We start from the raw sequence: 25,746 nt of genomic DNA on the forward strand, positions 1-25,746 counted from the left end.
ATGTGGAGTTTCCAAAGTCAGCAGATCCCAGCGGTGCGCTCCCGCGCCGCTCCTCCCAGGGGAGGAAGGAGAGTCTCCCTGGATCTGCCGCTTGTTGGGTCCCTGCTGGAGGAACAGTGGCCCGACTGTCACCGATCACAGTTTATGGCAACCCCGAGCTGAGAACCCACACCTCGGCTCCGTCTCTGCAACCGGCTTCCCCACTCCAATACCCGGGAGCTCTGCCGCACTCAGGCACCCCTGGTCTTTCTGTGACCCTGAGGGTCCTGAGACCACACTGTCCCGCAAGGGTTCCACCCATCGCTTAGCCACTGGAGCGACGTCCCTCAGCGGAGCCGACTTCTGAAAGTTCCGATTTTGTGCTCCGCAGCTCTATCACTTCCCAGAAGCAGCAGACAGAGGCCCCCTCCCCTGCAGTCTATCCTCCCGAATATCGCCTCGGATTCACTTCTCTGCACATCCTACCTTCCAGAAAGTGGTCGCTTTTCTGTTCAGAGAGTTGTTGCTATTCTTTTCTTCCATCTCCTGTTGAGTTCGTAGGTGTTCAGAATGGTTTGATCCCTATCCAGCTGAATTCCTGGAACCAGACGAAATCCAGGTCTCCACTCCTCCGCCATCTTGCTCCACCCCCCAAGAGTCCAATCGATTTAGTCTCTTCTTAAAACAAACTTCAACTTTGACCATTTTTATTGCATTCTTCATGTGATCACATGCTGCAGATGGAGTCAAGTTGTGTGAGGAAAATGCAAGACTGAACTTGTATCCAGGTCATTTAAGAATAACAGACTCTCCATGTCACGGGTCTTAGCAAGATGCTTTGAGAGTCAGGCAAGTCAGCACAGGCCTGCCCTTGAACGGGGAGAGATCATTGTACCCAAAGTTGTGGTGAAATCCATGGGTGGAATGTATCCCCAGCCAAAAGCTGGCCATTCATGCACATAGTTTTTGGTCTCTTTATAAGACCTTTAACTTTTTTTAATCCCTCAATTGTCCCCATTTTGGTCCTGCTGACCCCACTATTAATAATGATAGCAGAGAGCAAACCTGAGGAGCTAGAGTCATATTTGTATACACATAGTGTGAATTAAAGAGCCCATCTGAGCAAAACAAGGATTATTTTCTAGATGAAGTGCTCTTTATGATGATTATGAATTAGATGAAATATTATCTAAAACCAGTGCCACGCTTTTTACCTCTACTTTCTATAATTCTCTAACATGTTAAACTTCTCCTTTAGTCCCCAAAATGAACTGACATCTGGTTAATAAGTTAATAGGCTGTATCTTATGAGTTCCTTAAACCCTCGGATATATTTTGTACATTAACAAAGCTTTAGTTCCTTAATGTTTACTATTTCCATTGCAACATGCTTTCCTTACAAATTATAGCTCTTCTGTCTGCTTGGTATAAAATGCTCTAATTGTAGATTATGCACTAATGATAATATGATTTTGAGTTTACATAAACTCAGTAGAAAATTGGTTAAATACTTCTTGTATAAGAAACAACACCATCATAATTTAGTTCCCTTATTCAATATTCTTTTGAAACCAAATATGAAATAGTTTTATCTGCTTTTTTCCTACTAAAGGCTTAGTAAGTAGGTGGAGAAAATACTACTTCTTCTTTCAATATAGACCAAACTGACACCTGGGAGAAAGTTTGGCAGTTTGAAAATGAATAAGAAGTTTAAAAAGCAGCCTGCTTTTTGATAGTGGAGGAGATTGTGCATATGTGGAGGCATGGGGTAAATGGGAAAATCTCAGTACCTTCCAATCAACTTTTCTGTGAACCTTAGATTGCTCTAAAAAAAGTCTAACAAAACATTATTTTGGGCGCCTGGGTGGCTCAGTTGGTTGAGCGACTGCCTTCGGCTCAGGTCATGATCCTGGAGTCCCGGGATCGAGTCCCACAATCGGGCTTCCTGCTCAGCAGGGAGTCTGCTTCTCCCTCTGACTCTCTTCCCTCTCGTGCTCTCTCTCTATCTCATTCTCTCTCTCAAATAAATAAATAAAATCTATAAAAAAAAATTAAAAAAAAACATTATTTTGAAAAACATGACCATGCTAAACAAAATGTCCATCATTGTGAATTAGAAATAGATTAGAAACACGCAGCATGGAGAGGAGGCTAGCATGATCAGCCCACTGGGTTCCACATAAGTACTGGAGAGTGATGGCTAGGAGCTCAGTTCTATGGGAAATAAGACCAACAGTGCCCCACAGTTGGCAGGGAACCAAACCAGACTTGCCTCCTGCCCCAGAGCAGAGGCCAAGAAAAGTCACAACCAGCAACTGTTCCCTAGCAGAGCATGGAGTGGGAAACAACAGAGTTCATTGTGCAACTGTGAACTTGGCCAAACCCCAACTAGCTCAGGGCCTATGTCTACTAGATCCCGGGAAACAGAGCCCCAACCCCCAGGAGAGGACCTGGTTCTGAACTGGAAGCTATGGGGACCACTAAGAGGCAGGCAAACTCAGAGCCATCTAGGAGGGTGAGTGAACACAGAGAGAAAGAGAGAAATGGAGGCAGGAGAAGTTCCACTTAAGGGGAGCTCACCACCGCCACCACTAATAATAATAACTTCAAGGAACACAAAGAAAACATTCCAAAAAAATAAATAAACCCACTAACAAAGAAAAAAGTCATTCTCAAGAAAATTGATATAATAGAGTAACATGAGCAAGACCAAACTAATACATTGAAAATAGCCAAAAAATCATAGAAGTAATTGTGTAAGACTGTTGAATCACAGACCTGTACCTCTGAAACAAATGATACATTATATGGGTTTTTTTAAAGATTTTATTTATTTATTTGAGAGAAAGAGAGAATGAGAGATAGAGAGCACGAGAGGGAAGAGGGTCAGAGGAAGAGGCAGACTCCCTGCTGAGCAGGGAGCCCGGTGTGGGACTCGATCCTGGGACTCCAGGATCATGACCTGAGCCAAAGGCAGTCGCTTAACCAACTGAGCCACCCAGGCGCCCAATACATTATATGTTTAAAAAGGGGGGAGGCGCCTGGGCAGCTCAAATGGTTAAGTGTCTGCCTTCAGCTCAGGTCATGATCTCAGGGTCCTGGGATCGAGCCCCACATCGGGGTCCTGGCTCAGCGTGTAGCCTGCTTCTCCCTCTCCCTCTGCTCATGTTCTCTGCTCTCTCTCTGTATCTCTGTGTCTCAAATGAATAAATAAAATCTTAAAAAAAATACATTTAGGGCGCCTGGGTGGCTCAGTTGTTAAGCATCTGCCTTCGGCTCAGGTCATGATCCCAGGGTCCTGGGATGGAGTCCCACATCAGGCTCCCTGCTCAGCTGGAAGCCTGCTTCTCCCTCTCCTGCTCCCCCTGCTTGTGTTCCCTCTCTTGCTGTGTCTCTCTCTGTCAAATAAATAAAAAAATCTTTAAAAAAATACATTAAAAAAAAGAAGAAGATAGTAGGAAGGGAAAAATGAAGGCAGGGAAATTGGAGGGGGAGACAAACCATGAGAGACTATGGACTCAGAAACAAACTGAGGATTCTAGAGGGGAGGGGGGTGGGGGGATGGATTTGCCTGGTGATGGGTATGAAAGAGGGCATGTATTGAATGGAACACTGGGTGTTATATGCAAACAATGAATCATGGGACACTACTTCAAAAAGTAATGATGTAATGTATGGCGATTGACATAACATAATAAAATAAAAAGTTCACACTATCTGGGAAAAAAAAAAGAAGTAATAACATTACCCCCACTACCACCACCATTACAACCACCATCAAAAACTTAAGAAAACAAAACAAATGGAAAAATATGAAACAGAAATCTGTCTCCCATACTGGGATTGGATATTTTTAAGTGGATTTTACTTTAAAACAAGTGGTTGTTGAAAAGGACCAGTTAGAAATGCTGGAATAGGGGCGCCTGGGTGTCTCCATTGGTTAAGTGTCTGACTCTTGATTTTGGCTCAGGTAATTACCTCAGGGTCATGAGATTGAGCCCCACAATGGGCTCCATGCTCAGGGGGAGTCTGCTTGGGATTCTCTCTCTCCCTCTGCCCCTCCTCCCAATTGTGTTTTCTCTCTCTCTCTCTCTCTCATGTAAATAAATAAATAAATCTTTTAAAAAATTCTGGAATAAAAATATATATATTTATTGACCACTACATCAAAAACTAATGATGATTCAGAGGTACAAATCTGTGATTCAATATATGTTAAGAAAAAAAGAAGATAGGAGAAGGGGAAGAATGAAGGGGGGAAATCGGAGGCGGAGACCAACCATGAGAGACAATGGACTCTGAAAAACAAACTGAGGGTTCTAGAGGGAAGGGTGGTGGGGGGATGGGTTAGCCTGGTGTTGGGTATTAAAGAGGACACGTTCTGCGCAGAGCAATGGGTGTTGTGCACAAACAATGAATCATGGAACACTACATCAAAAGCTAATGATGTAATGTATGGTGATTAACATAACAATAAAAAGTTTTAAAAAAACTAATGATGTACTATATGCTGGTTAATTGAACATAATAATAAAAAATATAAAGAAATATATGTCTAAAAAAGAAATATCAAAAAAAAAAAGAAGAAAAGAAAGCCTCTATGGACAGGAAAAGCATAGACTAATGACAACAAGGAATAACAAAAGGAAGTTATATGAAACACAGATTTTGTTCAGATCAAATTATCCATATGTTGCCTAAAATTCCCCTGAGTACCAGGAAGTAAAAAGTAAAGGACCAAAAAAAAAAATGTTTTTCACAAATAGATGAAAACAGTTAGTTACCTGTTTAACAAGCAGCTTCCATATGGGCTGGATTTCTACCTCAATGACATTGGGCCCGCACACTAATCTTCTGTAGGAGAATGATCACTTATTAGTACCACATCTAAAACCTCATTGGTGAGTATAAGCCAAACTAAGCAAAAGTCACTGCTCTACCCTCTAGGCACTTTGTGCCTTTAATCGAAAATTAACGTGCAAATCATAAAACATTAACATATTTTTAAATAAAATAATAAGGCATAATGGCAAAGTTGTTTTTCTAGTTAAAAAATATCTTAGGTACAATGTAACTCAAGAATCAAAATGAAGTTAGTAAGGCATTTTGAGTTATTTTTTAAATAATTCAATTATATTTTAAGAACAGCTAAAAACACAGATGTGAGGATGTTCCTAGAATTCTCAGACATTCTAGATTGCTCTTAATGGTAGAGATCAAGTCCATCTTACCTTGGTCTCTTCAGCACCTAGGACAGGCCTTTAGTATATGAAAATAAATACATGAAAGAATGAGCCAATGAACTGGAAGAGAATATATGTTCTTCACACTAACCCTTTATAAATTCACACTATGTATGTTCTAATAAGAAGCTCTTGTGTTTGTGCAGCATTTTACAATTTACAGAGTTCTCACACAAGATTTTCTCATTTGATTGTCACAGTGGTCCAAAGGAAAGGGACAATATCCCCATTTTGCCAAAGGGGAAAAACTATTCATTTGGGTGTTTTGCCAAAAGTATGTATATCTAGTATTAATTGTGACAATACAACTTTTAAGCAGAGGTGACTGCCAGGAACTGCACTAAGCCTTTTATATGTATTATCTCCTCTAATCACCATACCCCTATGAGATTTCATATTATCCTCTTTATTATAAAGAACACTAAAGTTCAGATAAAGTCAGCAATTCTCCCAGAGTCTCAGAGCTGGAAAGAAGCAGATCCAGGCTTCACACCCTGGTCTCCATGCCTCCACTTCACACTCGGTGAGCATCAGTGATGCAATTTGCATGATGGGTTCTTGATCTAAGGCGTGACATAGCTGAGCCCAAGTTTGTCTGACTTCCAAGCCATGCCTTTCCAAGTACAATTATTGCTTGCACGGGTCCAAGAGGACTCAACTAGGGTCTTCTGACTCCATGTGTGAAAACACTGAGGTGCAGAGATGCTGGAAGACAGAAAGGTCAAACAGCATGTGCTATTGGGTTAGGAATGTCATGTGTCCCCAAACTTCACATTGGGAAGAGACCATAACTCAAGCCACTTTGGTGCTCAGGATCCTTTCTGGAATCTGTGGAAATAACCTGTTTTTGTCGAAGTGTCAGAACTTCTCAAAATCCCGAACTTGGTCTTCTCTCTCTTTTTCTCTCTCTCTCCTTGGAATGCCCTTCCCACATTCTTCAATTTATAAAGGCCCACTCAGCCTTTGAGAGTCAAATCTGATGATAGAGCCTAATGGTGGAGAAATTTGAGATCTAACAGACCTGGATTTGAATCCAGCTAAGCCTTTGCTGCTCCCTAGATCTGGAACAGGATTTCCCCACGTCTTTGCATAGCCACTCATTTCATTCAGGTCTCTGTTCAAATAGCACTTCCTTATTGGAGTTTTCCTTAACAATTCTATTGAAAACAGCCACCCTGGGGCGCCTGGGTGGCTCAGTCGTTAAGCGTCTGCCTTTGGCTCAGGTCATGATTCCAGGTCCTGGGATCAAGCCCCGCATCGGGCTCCCTGCTTGGTGGGAAGCCTGCTTCTCTCTCTCCCACTCCCACTGCTTGTATTCCCTCTCTCACTGTGTCTCTCTCTGTCAAATAAATAAATAAAATCTTAAAAAAAAAAAAAAAACAGCCACCCTGATACTCAAATCAGATTCTCTTTATCTCCTTACCATATCTCATTTTTCTCTACAGTGTGTTGATAATCTGAAATTGCACCTTATTTTTAACATGTTAGTAACCATGCAACAAGAGACAGTATCATTCCCTATAATACAGGCTTCTAGAGGACACTGAAATATCTTGAATGCCTAAAACAGGGCCTAACACATATAATGCACTCAAGATTTATTTGTTGAATGAATGAGGGGTGAGCCTCGGTTCCCTTACGTATAAAATGGGTTTGATAATACATTCCTGATAAAATTGCTATCAGTAGCATATAATATAAACAAGTAAAACAGTTAGCACAAGTGCCAAGGGCATGACAAGTTCTCAATAAATGCCCGTTATCTTTCAAGTCTTCCTTAGTCCCACAGGCACAATTAACTGTATTTTTCTCTCCTCCAATATGCCTCCTTTCTTAGTGATAGCAGGCACCTCTTTGAATTGTAGCATATAGTCATATATCTTTCTCCTCAAATTTCCCAGATCCTCCGTAGTGGCAGGGATGGAGCTTTTTCAACTGTTTTTCTAGCATCGAGAGGCACATTGTATGACAGAGAATGTCCTCTAAATATTGGAATTAATTAATGAGGATATTTGTGAGCCATGTCTAGAATTCTCTCTCCCCTAACAAGGCTGAAAACCAGTTTACGGAACCACAGAAGCACACAGCTGTGGAAAGTCAGTTTAGAAAGAAACAAGGCAAGTGCCCGATGTTCTTCATCTTTTTCTGTTTGGTGAGATGGTTTCTGGTGTTACTATCAAAAGGTGGGGAGCTCAGCTCCCGTGAGGACTGAGACCCAATGGATTAATAGGAGCCTATAGATTATCCTCTTTAGGGTTTGTCTGAGCCACATTTGGATCACAGCCTGGCATGCCCCTTGCTGCTTGGGATTTTCCATTACCTCTTGCCAAAAGGTATTGTGTATTTAGGGATTATGTACTCATCTCAATCTGAGCACAAGCCAAGCAGGATTTTCAGGGACATTGACCAATGGCTGAGCAACCAGAAGGAATGGAAGGTTTGAAGCTGGATCACGTGAGGAAAGTTCCAAGGAACAGAGGAGATTACACATCCTGACTTTGGAAATCTGACAAGATGGCAAGGAAAAGGGGCCCTAGAATTATTCCAGGTGGCCTTATAGAACTAAATAGGCTGAATAAAATTATGTAGACTTGCCTAACATTCAGAACTATCCATTAAGGGGATAATTTCTTTGGGAGCAGAAGGTACCTCTCCAAAAGAGATTGAAATATTTCTTAACAGGAAAGCTGTGGAGGGCATTTCTGGGTTGGCTCTGAATTACACTTGAAGGATCACTGAGCTTTCTTGCAACCATTCCACAATAGTAAATCTGTTGGGATGTATTTATTTCTGAATAACCAAACATGAATGAATAGGAATACTTTCTTCTGGGACGGTCTATATCCCTTTTCAATTTGATTATTTGTTCATTCATTCATTTATCAATTTATGCACCAAATAATTATGGAGAATATGTTGTGTGCTAGGCACTTTAAGCTCCAGATGGTGAAGCCTAGATTGGGGGTCCTCAAGGAGGTAGGAGGACCATGTCAGAATCACTGGTGAGCTTTATCAAACCACACATGACCACTCTGATTCCATTCTGGTAAGTCACCAATGGAGTCCTTGGAAGGGAGGGAGACCTGAAGTTTTCTAAATAGTTAATGTTAATCCAGGGGGTTCTGGCATGACCTACTTCTGTGAACTTTGGAATTTTTAAGGAGCCGGCTTATAGAATTAGAAAAAGTTCCCAGGTATCCAGTTTATGAGTGAATGAAGATAGGAGCAGGGGATCTCCTAGAACATTTTTCTTCCTGAAGCCCCCTGAAAATTTCTCTTCAGGATAATGTTAATCTCTCCTGATGTCCTGATTTATATTTCTGCTACTAAAAAATGACAGTTAAATAAATGTGTGCATTTTCCATCTTTGCTTGGCTGCTAGGAAGCCTAAAAAGAATGTTTTATTTAGACTTTGTGGCTTTTCATTATCAGAGAGTTTTGTGATCCTCCGTCCTTTATTTCTCATGTTGCATCCTTGCTTTTCATGAAGGCAAGCTCATATCCATTTAGGAAATTAATCCGCTATCATGCAACCAACCAATCAATCAATTGCATTTAATTTTTTTTTAAAAAATCCCTAGTCTTACACTAAAAAATTAGGGGTGGAAATAGTTCACATTCTACTTACTCCTTTTACTGTCCAACTAAAAAAGCCCATAAATAAAATCTGCGTATATATTTATAAGGAGATTATCTCCTCTATTCTTCATATTTGGGAAACTATACTCTTTGTCTTGCTTATTAGATTGTCAAGTTCTTTATTGCGTGGACCAGATTTAAATTTAATTATGTATGATGTTTATTAAGGTTTGGCACTTGATAAATAAGGACAAACATGAGATAGCTACACTGATGGGCAATCTTTCCTGTGGAAATAGTGTCCTAGACAAAGGCAAAGTGTATCTGTGACAATCAACTAAATTTCCTAAATAGATCAATTCTTTGCACGCCTGGTACTTAATGCTATTAAACCAGTATGTTTTTAATGATTTTGAAAACATTTTGTGTTTCAATTTATTAAGTGTTGCATTTGAAATCTTATATAATGATACTCTTTTTAAGGCATTTTGCAAATATTGTCAAAGTTTAGATGACTTTTTTTCATTTTCAACATGTTCAGGCAGGATGAAAACTTTAAAAACAACAGGGGTGCTTGCTAAAAGTGCAGTTTCTGTTCTCACTACTATCCTTAGCTCCTACCTACTAGATCAGAATATGGGGGTGGAGGCCCAGAACCTGTATTTTAAGTAACAGATTGCTTTTTAGCTTGAGAATTTGTGTTTCTGATGGACTGGAAAAGGGCAGGCAGGAAATGTCCTTAAAATGGGCAAGAAATGAAGGTGATTATTAATATTCTGGGGAAGGCTTGCAATGGTTTACTTTCAGACTCACCAGGATTCACCATTTCAAACTACAGATGGGAAGCCAGAACTCAAAATCTCTGTGGGTTAATGAGCAGCATAAGCATTTCTATGCTACTATTACACTATTATGTCCTAATCTATGTGCATTTATAGATCTCATTCTCACAATTGTACCACTGTTCTTTGTCTCTCTTATCCAATAGTCAGTGAATGTCTCTGGAGCAATGACTAAGCCTTATTTATCCTTAGATCCCTAGTTCCTTGCAGAGTGCCTGGCGTAGTAGAGGTATTCACTCAATAGGTCAACAAATACATTCCTATATTCATTCATTCCATAAATATATATCGAACTTCTACCATGAATCAGGCACTGTTCCAGGTGCTATGAACACAATGGTGAATGACACAACTACCTGAGCAAACAAAATCCTCATCTCTAGGCTGTTTCTTTATAAGAAAATGCAATCATAATATTGTCTTTCTGTCTCTCAGACGATTTGGAGGATGATGAAGCAGATGTCTATGAAATGACTCAAAATTTTCTGAGGAAAGAATAAAAAAGACAACACAGAGGAGACTATTCCACAGGCCTGAGGGAAAAAATTCAAATATCATTTGATTGGCTTTTCTTTTTAATAAGTTTGCCTAAAATAAGAACAACTTAAAATATGTCTTTGTTGCTGGTAAATAAACTGGGATTATATGAAGCTGATGAAGCATTATGCCAACAGTTCACTGATCATAAGTCATTTGATATCTCAGTTTGGCAGAGTTTATTCTCAGGGAGTGTCACAAACCCTACCTGACCTCTTGTTCTTCACTGGTCAGGCCCAGTCCAAACGTGTGGTGGATGTCATGGCAGGAGTTGCTATCTTCCAGTAGCCTAGGAAGTGGTCAGGACAAGAAGCATGCTTTAATTCATGGCATTCAACAAATCACTGTTCTTCCCTTTTACCCTGATGAATGCTGAGAAAAAGCCAAACTTACCCAACTTTCTGAAACCTCTTCTCCAAATAGTCCCAAATGTACCTGATTTTTTGTACTTGTATACATCGCAGCTGCAATTACAAATGTGATAGAACAAGTGTCATTCACAAAGTAAAGCCCATGGGGGGAGGTGAGGGCTATTTGTCACAAGTCCCCACACCACACTCACTTTCCTTGATACCTTGTTGTAATTCCCAGCCTAGCACTGTGACATTCAGAACTTCCATCCAATAAACATTTGCATTACTCTTTTTTTAAAAACATGCCATAACATTACACTCAAAATTACTTACTTTTAATTCTGGCTTCAATACGGCTTGGTTAATGACAGAGTGGCGGTCAGCCACCAGGGGTTCTTCTGGGTTCTTGCTTATAGGAAACTTCAGTGTGGATAAGTAGATGCATATAACCTTCTTCCTCATGTATCTTTGAAATTCATCCTAGAGAAGACAATCCAGCCCATGCAATTCTCAAATGTTGTTTATTTAATAAACCAATCAACTAAATACCTACCTAGACCAGTGGTTCCCAAAGTTTTCGCTATAGACAAGAGCATCAGCATTATCTTGGAACTTGCTAGAAATGCAAATTCTCAACCCCACCACAAGCCTACTGAATCAGAAATTCTGGGATAAGGTCAGCAGTCTGTGTTTTAAGGACCCTCCATGTAACTGATTTGCATTAAAATTTGAGAACCACTGTGCTAGATAATAAAAAAGAAAGACACACTTTACAGGAAAGTTTTATATCCAGAAAATATTTTCCAGTTATCTTTGAAATGACATTTAGATGTTTAAAATGTCTACTTTCCCCTCAAAATATGTATTCTTTAAAAACTGAACTATCCTTCCTGTGTTATGTCTTTAAGAGTTATAACACTGACAGCCCCTGCTTGTGTAAAGGCTAAAGGCATTGAGAATTAGCCTGACATGGTAGAAACTTCCCTAGGGTGACATGGAGGACATGTCCTTCCTTCCTTCCTGAGTCAAAATAAGAGATGGCAAGTAGGTTCAGGGATAGTTTTGCCATCTCCTATTTGGGGACAAGAAAACTTGAGTAAAGAAAGATCTACTCTGGAATGCCAGCCAGTCAATTGTTGTGCCACCAATGCAATGCTGAAGGGCACTCACCGTTGTTTTTAGCAAAACAGTGTCTGCTTCTTGCAAGGGGCATGGAATGCAGTTGGCCCACACCCTCCACTGGGGCTTCCAATAGAACACCAACAGAAGAAACCCGCAGGTCAGCATGGATGTTATAAGGCAGAGGGCTCTGCGTAGATTCTGGGTCCGGTAACCAAACACCTCCTGCCATGTAAATAAAACATGACTCTATTTTTCTTTTTTCACATAAACACATCACGTTGTTCCAAGAAACACAAGCGTTAGATGCAGCGATATTAGTTGGGAGGGAAATCTGGTTTCAGCTAGTTGAATCAGACTGATTGCTTACAGCTGTCAGCTGATACCATAAAAAAAGAAGGACTCATTTTGCTATACTGGCATATGGAACTAAAACATGAGACAGGAGGAGCAAGGAACGGGCAGACTTATTTGGTTCTAAATACCATCAAGAGTCACCCCATGTTTTGGACCAGATTTACTTGTTTCAGGTATAGGGTTTTTTAAAAATTTATTAATGTAAATTTACTGGAGGACAATGATACAAAGGGTAGGATGATATAAATCAAAAGATTGTCTGTGGACGTGAAAGACTTTTAAAAGACAACTCATAGGAATTTACCTTGACAGTAACATGCTGAAATATTTCTACTTTTAGTAGTAAGGTAATTGATATTATTCCAAATAGAGCAAAGACTTTGAGACGTGGTTTTAGGGGAAACACATAGCCAAACACATAGCCAAAAACAATAGATTCCTTTATTTCAAGCCCATTTCTAGTTTCCATCTTCCACAATGAAGTTTAACAGCGTTTGTTTTCAAATTTCAAAAACTAGACTTTTAGTGTACTTGGAAGACCCAGAGGGATGCTGATTATGAATGACATTATTACTATACTATTATTTTAGTTTCTGCTGTTATTTTTATGTGTTTTTTTCCCTAAGATTCTGAACTCCTGTGTCCAGATCACAGAAATGTAATGCCAAGAAAATAGGTTTTTGCTGAGTTTCTATAGCATTTTTAATAAAGAATCTCCTGAATTTTATACCAGTTTAGATGCTGTTATAATGAATCTCTTGGCTTAATATTTTGGAAAAGTTTTCATCTTCGATATGGTCATTTTCATTGATTTTTTCCTAGTAAAGAAATCTGTCGTAGATTAAGATTTTAATAACAGTTGTTGAAAGTAATCCTTAAACATAATGGAGAGGTCACAGGTAGCAAAGATGCAAGTTTGAGTCACTGCTCTACTAGTTATCACCTATGTGACCTTAGGTAAATCATATCACCTCTAGGGAATCCCAATTTATTCCTTTACAAAACAATTAGAAATACATGCCTTACAGGGTACTTGTGCTCAAATGAGAAAATGTCTCCTTAAGTACTCTGCAAAGTAATTACAATTTTAAGAGTTCCTTTCCAGTGTTCCTCAGTATTAACGACATGGGGAAAAATGTTCATTAAGTTTACTGATGCAGCCACTCTATTTTGAGATTATTCATGACGAGGTTTAAATGTAACTTAAAAATGTGTTCACTCTACTTCTAAGCATATTTTCAGTTGGGTCTACTTTCTGTCTTCCTACCTACCTTCTGATTCTATAAACCTGTTTTAGTTTTATTTGTGAATGATAGTTTTATTAGACTCCAATAAACTGTATATGCCAGTTCACATGTTCTGTCATAAATATGCATTATTTTACTAAGTTATTCATGGAAGCTTATTGCCAAGTTGTTCAAAATTGAAGCAGAACAGTTTGGAATTTTAGGCCAGCTTGTAGCTGAAAAAGCACATCTCAAATACCTTTCCCTCTTTTTTTGTTAACTTACATACAACGATGGCATTGGTAATCATAATTCTGATACCCCTTCAGTTCTTTTTTATACATTTTTTATTTGAAAAAAGGAACTAACAATGCCAGCAAGACAGCAATAAAATCACTACAACTACATACAGCTAATAACCTTATAAATTGGAATAATTCTTTAGAGAAAGCAAGGTGACAAATTATACCAAGATTTGTAAAGATGTTTCTATCCCTTGAATCAGTAATTCCACACTTGGAAATACACCCTAAGGAAATAATACACAAAGTAGAAAGTAATGTGTGTAACGATGTTCGGTGCAGTATTATCTGTAATAGCAAAGTTATTGGAAGAACCAAATGATAGCTAACCGTTCAGCAAGATGTGAAATATCAAAACAATGGCCAAGGTGGCACCATTAAAAAGAAAATATATGAAGTCAATGCAGAACTATGGACCATTCTATGATATAGTGTTAACTGAAGAAAAAGACAAAGAATAGATAGAATAGATGGGAAAAAATAGTAACTTTAACCCAACGATATCAGTAATTACATTATATATAAATGACATTACTACCGTGATTGAAAACAAAGATTGCCAGACTAGGTAGTACAAAACCCACTTGTAAACCTCTTGTAAACACAAGAGATACCTTTAAATACAAAGAAGCAAATAGATTAAAAGGAGAAAGATAGGGAAATAAACAATGCAAAGACTAACAGAGAAGAATTAGTATAGTAAAAAAAAAAGAATTAGTATAGCTGTGTTAATATCAGATAAAATAGACTTTATTTTTTTTTAAGATTTTATTTATTTATTTGACAGAGAAAGAAAGAACACAAGCGGGGGGGGGCAGCAGACAGAGGGAGAGGGAGAAGCAGGCTCCCCAATGAGCACGGAGCCCTACACTCCGTTGTAGGACCCTGGGATCATGACCTGAGCTGAAGGCAGACGTTTAACCAATTGTGCCACCCAGAGGCTCCCAAAATCGACTTTAAAAAATAAATATTCTGGAAAAAAATAAGCATACTTCATAATCTAAAAAAATCAAATCAACAGGAAGAAATAACAATTTTAGATTTTAAGGGCACTTACACACATAGTTTCAAAATTTGTAAAGCAAAATAGAACTTAAAGTCACTGTCATCATAGGAGATTTTAACACTCCTTTCTCACTAACTGATAAGACTAGCAGAAAAAAAAAATTTTTTTCAGTGAGAATACAGGACGTTTGAACAAACCCATTAACTAAATTGACCTAATTGACAAAGAAAATTATAGCCCCAAACTGCATAATTCGAATTCTTTTCAAGTCCACATAAACTATTTACCTAAATTTACCACATTCTGGAACATAAAATATTATGATATTATAATTAAACTAGAAATTAACAGCAGAATAACTTAAAAATCCCCAAATGTTTGGTAATTAAATAGCATTTTTCTAAGCAACACAAGTGAATCAAATGAGAAATTACAATGGGCATTAAGAAACATTTTGAACTGAATAAAAATGAAAATTGACAAATCAAAACTTGTGGGATGCACTTAAGACAATGATTAGAGGGAAATTTATAGTTTTAAATGTTTATGTAAGAAAAGAAAAAATGTTTGAAATCAATAAAATAAGCTTCCAACTCAAGAAGCTATAGAAAGAGCAGCAAATTAAACCTTAGAAAGTGTAAGGAAGAAGATAATAAAGAAAAGCAGAAATGAATAAAATAGAAATCAGGCATACAATAAAGAAAATCAATAATGTTGAATTTGTACTTTAAAAGTTTAATAAAATTGATAAACTTAAATAAATTTGAATATTTTACTGCTATTAAAGAAAATTAATGTGTAACTAAAAGCTTTTCTACAAAAAAATATTCAAACCCAGATGGCTTGTGAATCCTTTCAAATATTTAAGGTAGAAATGATATCAATTTTGCACGAACTCTTCCATAAGTAGAGGAGGTGGGAATGTTCCTAACTTGTTTCGTGAAGTCAGCATACTCAGACACCAAAATGTGATAGTTTGTTAAAAGAAAGGAAAATTACAGGCTAAGATTTGTAAGAAGCATAGATGAAGTAACCCTGAAATATATTATCTAACTAAATCAGCGATATATATTAAAAGTTAATATGTCATTACCAAATGGGGTTTGTTCTAGCATTGCAAGGGTTTGAAAATCAATCAATGTATTTTAGTATGTTAACATTCAGGAGGAAAATCATAACAACATCTCAACTGGTACAGAGAAATAGTTTGATAAAATTCAACATTAATACATAATAAGGAAAAAAAAAGAAAGAAAGAGAGAGAGAGAAAGAAAGAAAGAAAGAAGAAAGAGAAGAAAGAAGAAGAAAGAAAGAAAAAGAAAGAAAGAAAGAAAAAGAAAGAAGAAAGAAAGAAAGAAAGAAAGAAAGAAAGAGAAAGAAAAAAGAAAGAAAGAAAGAAGAAAGAAAGAAAAGAAAGAAAGAAAAAGAAAGAAAAGAAAGAAAGAAAGAAAGAAAGAAAGAAAGAAAAAGCCTCTCAGCATACTAGGAATAGACAGGAACATCCTTCGGCTAACATCATGCTTAATAATGAAATACTGATTACTTCCCCCCATGAAGTTAAAGGTAAAATAAGATTATCAATAATTACCACTAATATTTAATATAGTACTATAAGTTTTAACAAGTGCAATAAGACAAGAAAAAGTAACAATACTTATAACAATTGGAGCATAAGAAGTGACAATACTGTATTAATACTTAAAGGTTGCTAGGACAGTAGATCTTAAATGTTCTCCTCACAAAGAATAAATGGTAATTGTGTGAAGTGATGGAAGTGTTAGCTAACACTTTGGTGGTAAACATTTCACACTATTTAAGTGTACCAAATCGACATGTACACCTTAAATTTATACAATGTTGTATGTCAATTATATCTCAATAACGCTAAGAAAAAAAAGTAGAACTCTGTACGAATAGATAATATAATTATGCACATTAAGAAATCTGAAAGAATGTACAAATTATTAAAGTTAATAAGTGAATTTGTTGGGGCCTGGGTGGCTCAGTCGGTTAAGCATCCAACTCTTGATTTCAGCTCAGGTCGTGATCTCCGGGTTGGGGGATTGGCCCCACCTCAAGTTCAGTGCTCAGCTCTGCCTCCTCCCTCTCCCTGCTCTGCTCTCTCTCTCTCTCTCTCTCTCTCTCTAAAATAAATAAATAAATAAAATCTTTAAAAAAATAAGTGAATTTATCAATGAGTCAATATATAGAAAACCAATTTGATTTGTAATAATTTGAAAATGAAGCTATCAGTAATATTATCAAGCAAAACAAAAAAATCAGTATCCTTATAATAGTTCTAACCAAGTTAAACCTCTAAACTGAAAACTGCACTTTATTGCTGAAAGCAAAGATCTAAATAAAGGGAGATATATATTAAATTTGGGGATTAGCCAGGAGCAATCCCATTTATAATCACATCAGACATTTTTTATGGTAATTGATGAGCTGATTCCAAAACTGGTATGGAAGCACAAAGGACCTAAAGTAATCAAGACCATTTTCAAAAAGAACAATTGTGGAGGACTTACACTACCAGAAGTAAAGACTTACTATAAATTCCTAGTAATTATAAACAAAAAAAGGGGGGGGGCGGAGACCAAGAAGAAAAAAAAAGAAAGAAAAGAAAAACAAAATAGGGAATCCAGAAAGAGACTCAAACATATGTAATCGCTTCATTTACAAAAAAAGGAACCACTGCAATTCAGTGGGGGAAAGGATGGTTTGTTTGCTCAGTAAGTCGTTGCTGGATCAAAATGAATAGTACTAGAAAAATGAGTCTCCCCCCCAGTTTACTCCATACACAAAAATTCATTAATAGTAGCACATATGCTTAAATGTGACAACTAAAACATAGATCATCTGAAAGAAAACATAGAAAACATATTTCATGAACTTTAAGTACACAATATTTCTTAAACAGGAAACAAAAAAAGACAAAAAATATATGTGACTTTATTAAAATTAAAAGCTTCTGTTTATCAAAAGCCTCTGGAGAAAATATTAGCCATATATGTGTATCTGTACCTATATATAAAAAAATCATATTTGGAAAATACAAAAACTACTACAAATCAATTAAAAGAAATATATACAGAATAAAAAATGAGAAGACAAATAGGCATTTTACAAAAGGAGATTTCTCATATAGCATTCAAGAAGATGCTCAGTATCATGTCATTAAGGAAATGCAAAATAAAATTACAATGACATATCACAGCCTAGAATAGGCAAGACAATCCTAAAAAAGAACAAAGTTGAAAGACTTACACAACTAGATTTGAGGACTCACTCTAAAATGACACAATGATAAAATGACACAATGATATAGCCATAGAATAGTTAAAATTAAAAAGACTGAATACACCAAGTATTGGTAAAAATGTGGAGCAATGTTACTCTCATACATTGTTAGGAGTGTAAATTGGTACAAACATTTTGAAAAACTGTGTTGCTCAAGATACAAATATTCTATGAGCTAGTAACTCCATTCTTAGATTTTTACACAGAGAATTGTATATGTTCACAAAAAGATTTGCACAAGGATATTCATATCAGCTTTATTCATAAGAGCCCCAAACTGGAAACAATCTAAAGGTACATCAACAGGAGAAAAATAAATAAATTTTGTCTTTTCCTACAATGGAATACTACAAAACAATTTTAAAAATGAGCTTCTAAAGCAAACAACAGCATGTATGAATTTCAAAGACATTATACTGAATCAATGAAGTATGGTAAATCAATACACAAGTCTATTCATAGGAAGTTCCAAAATGAGCAAAAATAATTGGTGGTAGATGTCATTGAACTGTGCACTTAAGATCAGTGCGCCTTATCGACACCACTGTATGTATATGCCAATAAAAAGTAAAGGTGGGGGGCACCTGGGTGGCTCAGTCCGTTAAGGGTCTGCCTTTGGCTCAGGTCATGATCCCAGGGTCCTGGATCAAGCCCCGCTTTGGGATGCCTGTTCAGCAGGGAGTCTGCTTCTCCCTCTGCCCCTCCCCCTGCTCATGCTCTCACTCTCTTTCTCTCTCTCTCAAATAAATAAAATCTTTAAAAAAAGTGAAGGGGGTTGTTCATTAGACACTATTCCAAATAGGTGGGAGTTACTTTAATTACTTTAATGGAGTTAGATTCAGAAAGAGAAAATGACAGCAAAATTTGAGAAGTGAAAAGAGAGAAGAGCAAGAGAAGGAATTTCTGTGGGAAATGGAAGAAAGGTTTGATGACCTAGGAAGCCTATATTTGCCTCCCGGTGTGGATGATTGGGAAGCGCTGGTTTCCACTGAGCAGAGATAAAATCACATCCCTAATAATCAAGAAAAGGGAAGAGGTTTCCGTGAAAGATCCTGCTTATGGTTGGGGACAGCTCAATCAAAATGTCAGCAGATTTTTTTCCCCGTCTGTTCAAAAATAAGTAAGTAGATAGATATAAAAGAGCTTATAAATATCATACTAACTTTCAGAAATATGTAGCTCTTTGAGTAAAGATGATTAGAAACAATATTTTTGCTTCCTTGATAAATTGGCCTCATAAACCTTAGTAAATTTCCTTTTTGTCATTTCTCAGTTTTCCCAAAGGTTATATGCTAGACATGGGAATTGAGGTTTTGGTTAAAAGAATCATTTGTTAATGTGTCATTCCTTTACAAATACTCTTGGTCAGCTTGTCAACGTTTGTGTAATTTGAGTTTAACACAGTGTATGTTTCCATTTTGATCAATTAATCTCAAGTATAATCCAAGCATTCTAAATGATTACTCTTCTGATGCAGTAAGAGTCACTCAGAGTTCTCCAAAGTATTAAATACCCATGGTAAAATCCACTAAGATGTGCAGAGTAGAGGAGGGAGCCAGGAGCAATATGGGTGCTGTAAGAGGAAGCTAAGTGGAATCCAGAAGTCTTGTGGATGTAAAGACACTGGGAACAGAGAGAGGGAGGATCAGACTCTCAAACCCACTACACATGGTTCCTTGCAGTCAAGTGGGTTTTGCCACTTCCTAGCTATGTGATCTCGGGATTTAACTTCTCTAAATATCAGTTTCCATCTCTGTACTTAGCAGACAATAGCACACACCTGGAAGCCTAGTTGTGAAGATTAAATAGAGGTGTAAGGTGTTGAACACAAAGGAAGCTTTCAATGTTAGCAGGTGGCTTGGTAATAGGTTCAGCCAAAGGTGGTGGAGAGAGTTTTCAGTTTTGAGTCGCAACTGAAATACTGAAACAAGTTTGGTAATGGAAACATGGATCTGTGTTCCATGGGGTGAGGAACCCATATCTGACACCTATTAGTCGAGTTGAATAGTACAGGGATTGTGCCATCTTAACATAGACTTGAATTGTACTCTCTCGAAGCAGTCCTCTCACTTTTCTGTTTCCCACTAAAATTCTGTATTCCTGATACCAGGAGAGGTACCATATCTTTAAAGGTCTTTTCCTAGGCCCAAAGTCCAGAGGAAGTAGCCTGGATTAGGAGGAACAATAAAATATGCACATGCCTTTCAAGAGAGGTTGTTGCTAAAGATCACAACTTAGAGCTCTATCCCGGTCTATCAGCAGAGCCTCTTTTATTTATACCCCACCCCATTGCCTTCTAGAAGCTCTCACTTCTGTTCTCTGCTACATCAGTTACTAGTTAATGTGATTTGGGTAAATGATTTAAATTTACTAAATTTTAGATTCCTCATGTGAAAAATGCAGCTGGTTCTAAAATGTAACAGAAGTAGTCTGGTGTAGCAGTTAAAAGCTGGGGATTATGGCATGAGAAAAATCAGTTCAAATTATTCCTCTACTGCTTAACCGGTTGTAAGACATTGGGCAACCTACTTTATTTCTTCTGATGACCCAATTTCCTCTTCCATAAATGAAAATGATTACAATACCTTCCAGGGTTGTTGTGAGAAACTGAGTTAATGCATGCAAAGCATTTAGCACAATCCTTGAAACATTTTGAGTATGCAGTATACATTAACAGTTAATATTAGCTTGAATAATATACAGTTCAACAAAATTTCAGTAGATTAAAAGTGGCTAGTCCCACTGGAGTCACTGTGAAACAATTCTACCACAGGCAATATTCAGAACCAAATGCTATTTGGGAAAACCATAACTTGTATTTCTAAAAGTGATTGATCCAATGGCTTACATGGAATTTTTGCTTTTCACAACAGAGCACCAACTGTCAAAATTAAAGTCAAACACAGGCCAAAAAGAAAACTGCTCATCTTTGTAATACATGAAACTGGGAGAAGGGCTTTAAGATAAATACTAAATTGATTCAAAGATTAATTAGCTTAGTAAGTATATATATGAGCATGCATATGCACACGCACACACACACACATACACACAAACACATAGGTCCCAGTACAAACATCTTCCTTGTACAGGAAGAAAACTGTGTAATAGGAGATCCTGCCCCCGCAGTGTGATGTAATTTTGTATCTGTTATTTAACTGAGCCTCATTTTCTCCGCGTAAAGTAAGTAGCTGACTGGCTAACTCATAGGGATTAAATGAGAACATAACACACATGGAGTGATAGTATATAAAGGGTACTTTTAAGATTATTTTCCTTTTTTTCTTTTTTTAATAGGTAGCTCTTATAGTTCCATCTCTGATGGAACTAAGATTGGCCAAATTCCTTAGGAAAGGAGAGTTACAGGGTGCAGCTTCAGCTAAACATTGTTTCTTCCCAAAATTCTCTTTAGGAGGGATCTTCTTAGTCATGTGGAGCCATCCGTGGGCTCTATGCCTGTCTTTGTTCCAGAATTTCATCGCATCTAGAGCACTAGCTTTTGTGCATGACTCGTTTTGTGAACAGGTGCTTTATCATTTTTGTAAATCATTTTATTCTTATACTCACCTTTCATGCATTCATCTAAGTATTTGTTGCATACCCACCATGCACAGGCACAGTAGTATGGGTCTTTTTGGTTACAGTCCATAACACATTCAGTTACTCGAACCAACATTCTCACAGCACAAAGTTGTAAAGTACCTACTCAACCAAGACATGACGTAAATAACTCTCAGTACTATAATTACCTTCTGTGAATGGCAATGCCAGTTTTTTGCTGTAAAGTGTTAGGCTTTTCCATGGGTGGGTGTTCCAATAGCCTTAGAGTAAGTTAGCTTTTTCTGGGTAGGCATCAAATGTTTAGTCCCTTGAGCATGGCCAAGGAGATAATATCTCTGTGTCCTTTGATAGGGCAAGAATTCATCATGTTTGCCTTCTTTTGTTCCAAACAACAATCACATCACCAAGTTTCTATTAATTATTAAATAATATAATAATTATTATAATTATTGATAATATTGATAAATTATTATTTGTAGATCAAAAAAACTGAGTCTTAAAGATGTTCAAAATAATTATTGAAATAGTTCAACATCTTAAATTTTCCCTTATGCTTTTCTTCTGGAATAAGAAAGACCCTTTCCTCTTTAACAGTGTGAATCAAAACCCAGTCCCAATGAGATGAGCATACTATCACTCTCAGCTACACACATTCCCATAAAGTCAACTACCCTAACAAAAGTGCTAATATGTGGTCTCCCTGTAAGTAAAAGTGTAGTTAAGGACCTTCTTTTGATGTGGCTAGGGGTGAAAGAGCAGTAAGTGTGGGTCAAAAGGTAATGAGATGCATGGGCTAATCAGCAGGGACAATTTCTAGAGCCAGAATTTGCCTTAGACCAAGGACATGGGACAACATGGCATGTTCTGTTAAAGTTTATTCCTGGAATAAGAGCATTACCAAACAAGAGCAGTGTCTCAAAGATTATTTGGTTCAAATTCCTTCCTGAAAAAAATAGCTATAGACCATCTTTCTCCAGTGAACATCTAGTATCTGCTTAAGATAAGCTACTTACTAACTTATAGGACTATATTTTCTCCTGTTGGACAGCTGTGGTGCACTAGTTTTCTATTGCTGCATGACAAACTTAGTGGCTTAAAACAACAGAAATTTATTATCTCACAGTTTCTGTGGGTTAGGAGTCTCATTAGCTGGGTCATTTGCTCAGTGTCTCAAAAAACTGAGATCAAGGTGTCATCTAGGCTGTGTTCCTTCTGGAAACCAAGGGCCTCTTTCAAGATCTCATGTTTATTGGCAGGATTCAGTTGTTTGTAGCTCTGAGATAGAGATGCCCATTCTTATGCTGGTTGTCAGCCAGAAGTTGCTCTCAGTTCTTAGTTCTTAGAGACAGTCAGAGTTCCTACCACACTGAGCCTTCCAACGTCAAAGAGGCAATGGAGAAACTCCCTTGGATCAAGCCCCTCTCACACTCTAAATCTCTCTATCTTCAGAAAGGACACAATATCTTTTCTGGCCCACCTGATTAGGCGAGGCCTACCCAGACAATCTCCCTTTTGATGAACTCAGCTGAGTCCAAGTTAATTACAGCTGTAAAATCCATTTTGCCACATAACATAACGTAATCACAGGAATTACAGCTTATTGTATTTAAATGGGTTCCACCACACTCAACTGAAGGGAATTATACAAGGGCAGGGTCAATGGAGAGTTGTCATGTTAAATTCTGTCACCACAGGTTAGGAAATTCTCCCATAATGAAAATAAATCAGGCTGGGCTCTACCAACTTCTCCTCTGTTCTCCACAACAACCTCTAACTATTGGAAGACAAGTGCCTTGACTGCTCTTTGGGGAACTATTCCCGATGTCTTTTAAATGATTCTTATTTGTGATATCCAGATACCCCTCTAAATACACTATACTTTTTGTGTGAATCTTAGAATTAAATATAACTCCCTAGAGGTTTCCTAAATAGTACAGATTATAACAGGACTCTTACTTCTATTATGCAGAACAGACTTCTATTGAGACATCCAAGGACTAATGTTTTATAGCAATATCATCCTAGCAACTAAAATTCAGCCATAACCAAATAAAGAACTTTAATTGCTTTCTCATGCATAGCTACTAAGCTCAAGTCATTGATATCCCCACTTTCTGTCACCTAGATTGTTATCTCTTTCTCATAGTGAGGTGTCAGTTGCAGATTAGATAAGCTTGCCTTCATCCAAGCTGTTAATATAAATGTGACAAAAGACAAGAAAGAGCCACTAGGGCACAATTTTTATTTGCTTATTTGATCCTTTGAGTAGGGTTTGTGTGTGTGTGTCTTTTAATGGAAGATGAAGAGTATATGACATTGTTTAAAATAATTTAGACACTCCAAGTTCCTGATTTTTCTTACTAACTCTTCACATACTGTTTTTGTAATTGTAGACCTCAAATGGTTATCACTCCCCAAGTTTAATCAGAGAAAGGGGAAATATTCCCAACCTCAATTTCGCCTACTATACACAGTTCTGCATTTTTCAAATTGCACACCATAAGTCCTGACTCCTTGGATGTAAATGAACTCTTTATATTTTCATAGCACTTCCCATATTTCATATGTGGCCCTTAAAAACGTTTTAAGTCAGGAGGGATAAGTGATGTTGTTCTTGGGCAACTAGCAAGGTCCCAAAAGTTGTCCACAGCACATGGTTAGCAGTGGGTCTTTGTCTAAAGCCCATGTCTGCTGTCTTAGAGTCCAGGAGTCCTCCACTGTTCCCAAGGAAAAAGTTACCACGAAGTGAAGTGCTCTCCTGTCAAATGTGTCCTCCATACCAAGTAGCCATTTTGCCCTCTGGAGCTGCTTCCAGTTGTAATATTGACACTTTAATTTGGTAGGTGTTTGTACAGAGGCGGGGGCACCAACCGAATGGCTGGGCTTTGCAACTCATGTGAATACAGCGTCTCTTGCGTCTCAGGGACAGAATCAAGATCATCTTTAGAAAGTAAATGCAGCAAGAATGGCCAAGGAAGATCCTGAAATAAATGCTAACATTGCGCACAGTGTGCCTCCAGACATGCCTGGCTGAGGAGAGATATCTCTGTGATTAAGAGAATTAAAATACTAGGCTATACACTTTAAAAATATGCACATAGGGAAAAATAAAGAGCTAGATTTTCATGAACACTCATCTGCACATTGAAATAAACATCAGAACTGGCACAGAATTGTTGAGCAGTGAACACAGGTAAGTAGGTTTTAGTTCTTTAAATTCCTTCAGTCTGAAGACTATAAGCACTCTACCATTGTCAAGATCAGCACGGTATAATAATAGAAGCCACTGATGTGAATGCATTTGTAATTAAATGTCCTAGTAGCCCTGTTAAAGAAGCAGGTGAAATCAATTTTCATAATGTAGTTCATTTAATCCAACATATCTGAATGTTGTCATTTCAATGTGTAACCAATATAAAATTACTAATGAGATATTTCACTCTTTTTTTTCTTTTACTATCTTCAAAATCTGGTATGTATTTTATACATATAGCACATTCAGTTTGGTCCAGCTACTTTACTAGTGCTCAAAAACCACATGTGGCCCGTGGCTACCTTCTTGGACAGTGCAGGTATAAATGAAATCACTTATTTTCCTTAGGTTAACAAAGAAGGGTATGTGGAGAGAGGGTGGGTGTGGATTTCCCACAGATCTCATGGGGAACTGGGAGGCCAAGCAGGTAACTGACACCCTTCTGCTATGTGAACCATATCCCTTGGGCCCTTTCCCCCTCCGGTGTGCTCTCTCTGTCCCAGCCCCTATGCTCCTCTCTCTTTCTCATTGTCTAGCTGTAGACACGATTGCAGTGTAAACATCATGGAGTGTGAAGGGGGAAGAAGTGGGCTGGATTTCCTGCCTGTCCGTTGTAGACGGAAGACCTTAGGCGAGTTACTTAACCTCCCTGGTCTCACAGTTCTTTTCTATGAAATAGGTTTAATTCCTTCATCACTGAGTTCCGGGGATCAAATAAAATAACAAATGTAAACTTGTCAGTCTCAAACAGACACTGTAGTTGTCAAGGTTTTAGTGATTTTCTTTTTTTTTTAAAAGATTTTATTATTTATTTATTTGAAAGAAAGAGAGTACACGAGAGAGAGCATGAATGGGGGTGGGGGGAGGGGGCAGAGGGAGAGAGAGAAGCAGACTCCCCACTGAGCAGGGAGCCAGATGTGGTCCTCTATCCGAGGATTCCAGGATCATGATCTGAGCCGAAGGCAGACACTTAACTGACTGAGCCATTCAGGCACCCCAGTGATTGTTTTTCAAGATGTATAGATGTTTAGTAGAAAAGGTAACAGGGGAAAAGAGAAAACTTTTTAAAAAATATGTGCTAAATTC

At 37.7% G+C, this 25,746-nt stretch overlaps 1 protein-coding gene across 2 annotated transcripts in view; it reads right to left on the reverse strand.

Annotated features, from left to right (window-relative positions):
• ATP13A5 (ATPase 13A5) overlaps positions 1-25,746 on the reverse strand; it is a 115,175-nt gene that overhangs the window by 88,792 nt on the left and 637 nt on the right. For both annotated transcript variants that reach the window (XM_027585599.2, XM_027585598.2), the window contains exons 2-6: positions 11,704-11,877; positions 10,867-11,013; positions 10,574-10,644; positions 10,389-10,469; positions 4,764-4,833 (exon numbers count right to left, since the gene is read on the reverse strand). In XM_027585599.2, the coding sequence (XP_027441400.1) occupies positions 4,764-4,833; positions 10,389-10,469; positions 10,574-10,644; positions 10,867-11,013; positions 11,704-11,877 (543 nt within the window). The remainder of the gene's footprint in view (positions 1-4,763; positions 4,834-10,388; positions 10,470-10,573; positions 10,645-10,866; positions 11,014-11,703; positions 11,878-25,746) is intronic.

Source organism: Zalophus californianus, chromosome 1 (genome assembly GCF_009762305.2).
Source record: "Zalophus californianus isolate mZalCal1 chromosome 1, mZalCal1.pri.v2, whole genome shotgun sequence".
NCBI lineage: Eukaryota > Metazoa > Chordata > Mammalia > Carnivora > Otariidae > Zalophus > Zalophus californianus.